General features: G+C 42.9%; 1 protein-coding gene across 1 annotated transcript in view; it reads left to right on the forward strand.

Annotated features, from left to right (window-relative positions):
• The window catches only part of klc3 (kinesin light chain 3), a 21325-nt gene that overhangs the window by 1273 nt on the left and 13304 nt on the right, over nucleotides 1-6748 (forward strand). The window contains exons 2-7 of the mRNA XM_008296658.1: nucleotides 715-932; nucleotides 2406-2471; nucleotides 3237-3401; nucleotides 4525-4600; nucleotides 6123-6268; nucleotides 6362-6444. Of these exons, the coding sequence (XP_008294880.1) occupies nucleotides 723-932; nucleotides 2406-2471; nucleotides 3237-3401; nucleotides 4525-4600; nucleotides 6123-6268; nucleotides 6362-6444 (746 nt within the window). The 5' untranslated portion in view covers nucleotides 715-722. The remainder of the gene's footprint in view (nucleotides 1-714; nucleotides 933-2405; nucleotides 2472-3236; nucleotides 3402-4524; nucleotides 4601-6122; nucleotides 6269-6361; nucleotides 6445-6748) is intronic.

Consider the following 6748-nt stretch of genomic DNA (forward strand, 5'->3'; position numbering starts at 1 on the left):
TTTTAAAGTGTCCTTGTAGCTTTGCAGCTGTTGTCATCATGTCGTGTCTCTATTTGGACATTTTCTCACTTCAGGATTCTTTAGTCTCTTTGTGCTCGTTGTACATCCATCCATCCATTATCTACATGTTGATGTTTATTTTGTGTCTCACTTCAGGAGCTTTGCAGCTCTTCTGCTCATGTTGTGTCTCCCTGTGAGCATGTTGTGCCTCTTTGTGGACATTTAGTGTCTCGTCTCAGTGGTTTTAAACTCTTTGGGGTTATTTTGTCTCACTGTCGTTGTTTTTTTTGTCTCTTTGTGGTCATTTTGTGTCTTACTTTAGTAGGTTTGTGTTCATGTTGTGTCTCCTTGTGATCATTGAATATCGCTTTGTGCTCATTTTGTGTCTCATTCTAGTCGTTTTTTGTCTCTGCAGTAGTTTAGCGTCTCTCTGTACTCGTGGTTCTGAAACTCTTCACCGTCACTTTGTGTCTCTTTGCAGTCGTGCTTCTTTGTGCTCGTTTTGTGTCTCGCTCTTTTTGTGATAAAGCTGAAGTCTGGAGCGACTCAGATAAGAGAACAAACTGTCTGCTGTGGTGTTTGCATTTAATCCCAGATGCTCACTTCTTCTGAAAAGAGGAAACTAACCAATGTTTTTGTGTTTTCTTCACATTGCGGCTCGTTACTGAATCTCACTACTTAAATAACACCTTTATGTTTTGTGACTTCTCGGAGCGGGAGCCATGCTGTCGGCGGAGGAGATCCTGTGCAACACGCAGCAGGTGATCGCAGGCCTGGAGGCTCTGAGAGGAGAGAACCACGGGCTGCTGGAGAGCCTGCAGGAGGCGATGGAGGGCCGGACGGCGTCGGACAGCGGCAGCGTGGAGCAGGAGAAGAGCGGCATCATCCGCCAGTCGCTGGAGAGGATAGAGCTGGGGCTCAGCGAGGCACAGGTACTTTGGTTTTGCAGCGACTGAACACGATTCAAAGCTCTCAAGCAGCTCATTTGCATCTGTTGTTGCAGCCACAGAGAAATAACTTCCATCAGTGTGAGATAATGAATATAATCAGCAAAAACACTCCTTCAGCCAAACCTCAGGGCTGGTTTTAAACACCTGAAGCCTCCTGAGTCTGTCGTGTTTACGTGGATGGAATTCCACTTGTTCACAAACCGAATCGTCCATCGTGTGAGTTTTACTTTGTTATGTTTGAACCTTAAACTTCTGTTTGGCTTCCTTCTGGTTCAGTTTTTTGTCTGAAATACAACAAAACAAAAAAAAAACCCTTGAGGCTAAACAGGCGTGTTGAGTTTGTAAAGCCTCAGAGAACATTTGCCTGTTTTTTAAAAGCAATTTGAATCTTTCCACGTTTACGTCAGCGTTTAGTTGCTTCGCAGCTTCTTGGTGAACTACAGGAGATCCGGAGAACGCGTGAATGTTGTGAAATCATTGGCAGGAATGTAAATTGTGTTGGTGATGAAAGAATCCTAAAGTGCAGGAGTAACGAGGTGATTCATAAAGCTCTGGGACAAAGCAAAAACCGCCTTGCATTTAACTCTAACTGGCCACCATCGCCTTCAAACTAGTCTCCTTGTGCAGTGATGCTCGGCTCCCAGTGCTCCTGCAGCGCTTGTAGAAACCCTGTCCTCTCAGCATACACATACGGCTTCAACGTGAATGTGCGGAAAAGTTAAAAGAGCACCCACCTGCCATCAAGCCCCAGTTCAGGTCACAAATCAGACAACTCAGGATGTCCAAGTAGGACTAACCTCAAGAACATCGTCCTGACGTGACACACCGCCTTTAGCCCGCCGTACAGCCTCCCGTTTGGTCAGTGGATCATAGCTGTAGAGCCTCCTCTCGTCTCCAGGTTGTAACGTTTTCTTCTCTTTCTCCTCGTTGCAATAAAAATCACGAGCCCAGATGTTGCTCGCACAACGTCACACGGCGTCCTGACCGCGTGCAGCCGTGCTCGTTCAGTTTGATCACACCTTGTTCTGTCATGGAGTTACTTAGCGTGATTAGCATGTTTGCTATGAGAGGCTATTTTTAATCTAGAACAACGAAATGCTTTGACTAATCGATAAAAACATCGATTGATGTTTATTGATTATCACTTTTCAACTCTTCAGTGGTCTGGCTGTTGACATGTTTTGGGTTTTTTGTGTAAAAATTTCTCAAAATAGCACAAAAACGCTGCACAAAACAAAAGTAGAACAAAGACAAACCAGAAAAATCTTAAAAAGTAGACGTAGTGTTAAATGAGCCTCGTTAAAATCCAGAATTATTTCCACATTAGAGCCTTCTGTACGTCTCTTGTTCTGTTGTGTTGTGAAGTTTGACGATCGTCTCATGTTTGAATCAGAAATTAAACTAATTAACTTCTTTAAATGCTAAACTTGAGGGTTACTTTATCATCCTCTCCAGGTGATGATGGCGCTGTCGGCTCACCTCGGCTCACTGGAGGCAGAGAAACAGAAGCTGAGAGCTCAGGTGAGTTTCTGAGACCACACACATGCATATATATAAATATACAGAGAGAGAGTTCTCATAACGAACCCCACAACCGAGCAGTTTATTCAAGATTCATCGTCACTGAACAGAAAACCAGACGGTTACGCTGGACAATGACAGTCTCACCTTGCCTCTTAACCAAATGTCAGGATATATAAATAAACTAAAGCAGTTTTAAAAAGATGAGCCGACTTGAACTGACTGCAGCAGCGGCCGTAAAGAGCTCCGTGCATGTGTAAACTGTGGTTTGGATTCAATATACAAACACTTACAGACTGTTTGGGCTCAAATCTGATCCTTTGAGATGGATTCTAGATCCACCAGTGTGGGTCAGATCAAGGAAAACGCTGGTTTTAGGGAATCTGGAAACTGTACAGGACATGTTTTATGTGTATGTTTTTATTTATTAATGTGACATCGACTATGTAGACGTTCTAAATAGATCTGTGAGTTAAAATATGGTGTAGACGCTCAGGAAGTTCTTGACAGGAATTCTGTGAAGGCTTAAAATATGAGCAGCATGTAAAGGGTTAATTAATTCTGATTTCATAGGGAGGATTTGTTTATTCATATTTAATTGTTCTCCTCTGTCTTTCTTCATCACCAACTTTGTTCCCTCTGCTGCACTTAATTTGACCATTTCTCCTTCTTTCCCCCCTCCTTCCCCTTCATCTCATATTCCTTTCTTCAATCCTGTCCTTGTATCCCTGCATCTTCCTCTCTCCTCCTCCTCCTCCTGCTCAGGTGCGTCGCCTCTGCCAGGAGAACCAGTGGCTGAGGGACGAGCTGGCCGGAGCTCAGCAGCGTCTGCAGGACCGCGAGCAGGACGTGGTGACGCTGGAGGAGCAGAACCGACACCTGCAGTTCATGTCCTCCATACGCAAATACGACCAGGAGGAGCCGCCGCTGGTGAGGACGACCGACGAGCAGCTCAGACGTGTCGAGTCCGAAACCGTCATCCATCGTTCTCTACTCGGACAAATCAGCGTCACTGTTAAATTAAAACCTATCAGACGGATGCTGGAGCCTGTTTTCTGAAATCAATAAATCTGAGTTTAATGTGTTCCTTAAACATAATAATCCAAATTATTATTAATTTTTTTTAGATTTTCACGGCACAACTCGTGGATTTGTCTCGTGCCTGTTGTCATTTCAACAAGCTGCACATACAGACAAGATATAATCTGTAGAAAATACGTCTTAACTCTATTAAATGTCCGTCAGAAATCAGAGGAAATGCCGCCAGTCTTGAATCGACTCTCGTCCGTCTCCTTCTCCTCCTTCTCCTCCTTCTCCTTGCATGACGGTACATTTTGCTGAACACTACTTTTCATTGTTGGATACTTTCAGAGCGCTACATAGGGTGTAAAAAGTTTAACTTAACATTCAGACAGAACTACAAAACGGCGAACACACTGTGCATTTTGTAGACTTCACATCTGGAGGAGTTTGCTGCTCTTGAACTGCCAGTAACAATAAAAAACACACCCGCTGAGCAGCAGGACGAACCTGCTCCTTATCGTAACCGACACGTTTCAGCACAACGACCTTCTCCTGGTTGTTTTTATGTGAAATATGAACTCGTAGAAAAGTCTGCCCTCTGAATGCATCTTGATGACAGCTGATGTTTAAGGGATTCAGTCGAGCTGCTGTAATTACATTTTGAGCAGAAGCACGTCGGACACGCAGACGTGTTGTCAGCCGTTTATTGCTGATGTGTTCCTAGATTGCCTGTTTGCACGGCCAGAGGACACTGAGCAACGTCATCATTCACAATCCATGAATGCTCGTCGCTCTTCTTTTAGCTTTGGCTCCTCGTCTGCTCGATTTCCTTCAGCAGTTCTGCAGGAACGAGGCAGACGAGAAGTAAAACGTGCCGTAAAATCAACAGGAGGAGTTAAAAAAACAAAAAGAAGCTCCGTAAAACTTGTGTTTGAACATTAAAATGCGAGGTTCAAGTCGGTTCTTTTCACTGAACACGAAGGTTAAGAATAGGACAAGTTGTGTTGAGTGCTTTTGTTTCCTCTTTCAGGACGACAAGGACACGTCCTCCAACAAGGAGTCTCTGGATGACCTGTTTCCTGCCGAGGACGAGGAACCGTCACAGAGTAAGGCTCTGAAATGTGTTTTAATGTCTCCGTGCCATAGAAGGTTTACATTTTCAACAGCATGGATGAGGAAGCAAAATGACTAAATGTGTATTTGCAGAATTTTCCTCATATCACAGAGATGTTGAACTAATCCAAAGAGACGCTTTCTGTTCAGTTTCAGTCAGTGTTGTGAGCATCTAGATTTAGTCCACATGGTGCAGGACGTCCCAGCGTTGAGGGTCTCTAAAGCTCAGGAAGTAAAGTTCCCTGTAAGTGTTTCTGTAATTTGGGTGACCTGCTCCTTTAATGCCTGTAGAACCTGTCGGTTTGTAGAGTCGCTGTAAGATCAACATTGTTTGTTTTGCACCTGATCCGGCTCTGCGTACATAATGTCAGAGTGTGACTACGGCGCTGCTGCGTTTAAAACGAGCGACTCTTGACGCACAGCCAACACATTTCGAGCACCGATGTCACATTTTTCTGCATCACAGTGAAAATGAGAGCGTAGCAGGTGAGTTTAAACCAGTGTCAGGGCAGCAACGTGAAGCGTGTTTACATAAACCTGCCTCATGTATATTTAAGGCGTCAGTAACTTTGCATTTATTGATTATTAACTGCTGCTTCACATCTACTCATATCTGTATCTGCACATATTCAGTAAACACTAATTTTCCTTCTGTTGCTGCTGTTGGAATTTTGTGCCGCTAACAGCTAAACAACAGAACCAAATTCATTCACATTCTTGGAGAATAAAGCAGATTCTTGTTCTAGTGAAGCCTGGAAAAAGCCGCTTTATTAAACTTATATGCGGTTATTGTTTATCGGAATCAGAAATACGTTGTTTGCTTAAGTTACAGTTACTACTGTTCAAGTCACAAATATAAACCGTACAGAATATGAACTATAATATAAACATAAGTAGAAAAATATGACCTAAAAGTAAAAACTAGGTAGAAAATTGTGACCTAATAGTATAAACATAACTAGAAAACTATGACCTACAAATATAACCTAAAAAGTAAAAGAAAAATAGAAAAATCTGAACTTAAAATAAAAAATAGATAGAAAAATGACCTAAAAAAAAAAAAAACAAGTAGAAAAATATGACCAAATTTTTTTAAAATAGATGGATAAATATTAACTTAATTAAAAGTAGAAAAATATGACTTAAAAATGAGAAAAAATAGGTAGAAAATTATGACCTAAAAATAAAAAAATAAGTAGAAAAATATGTAGAAAATTATGTTCTAAAAATATAACCATAAGTATAAACATATGACCAAAAAACGATGCACCATTAATGTGCTTTTATTTACAACTTGAGGGTTAACGGCTGCAATGAAACCAAACCCTGTCTCAGATTTAAAGACACAACTTAAAGCTTAACATCAACATAAAGTTCTGCTGCTGACGTTTATCTAACTCCAGTCTGTTTATGAGGAGCTGCTGAGTTCTCATGAACCAAATCCTTCATGTCAGATGAACTCGGTTCTTCCAGATTTGACCCAAACATTGTGTTTTTATTTGTGCTGCTGTTCAGTCTCTCAGCCTCACCACAGCAGCGCGGCCGCCGCCGCCCAGCAGGGCGGCTACGAGATCCCCGCCCGCCTCCGAACGCTCCACAACCTGGTGATCCAGTACGCGTCGCAGGGCCGCTACGAGGTCGCCGTGCCGCTCTGCAAGCAGGTGAGGGGGCGGGGCCTCCACCTGTACCTGTTCACTGTAGCGGAGCTAAACACGACGCCACACTGCTGAATTTGAATTATCCTGTCTCCTCAGGCTCTGGAGGACCTGGAGAAGTCGTCGGGCCACACCCACCCAGACGTGGCCACCATGCTCAACATACTGGCGCTGGTGTACAGGTAATACCGGTTACCATGACGACGGAGGCTCAAGCTTGCTCCCACCTGCCGAAAAAGTACTAGGGCCACATTAAGAAACATGTTGTTCCACAGACTTAGAGAATAAAGCTGTAACATGTAAACCAGCTGTTTTAGAGGAAAGTTGTTAAAATGAGGGCCGTGGAGCATCTCAGGAAGTTATGCTTCAGCGTTTCACAAACCAGGAGATGCTTCGTCCTTACTTTATTCTTGTAATATTGCAATTTTTTTCTTGTAGAATTACGACTTTTTTTCTTGTAATATCACAAGTATTTTCTCGTAAAAT

Source organism: Stegastes partitus, unplaced genomic scaffold (assembly GCF_000690725.1).
Source record: "Stegastes partitus isolate 25-593 unplaced genomic scaffold, Stegastes_partitus-1.0.2 Scaffold1145, whole genome shotgun sequence".
Classification (NCBI taxonomy): Eukaryota; Metazoa; Chordata; class Actinopteri; family Pomacentridae; genus Stegastes; species Stegastes partitus.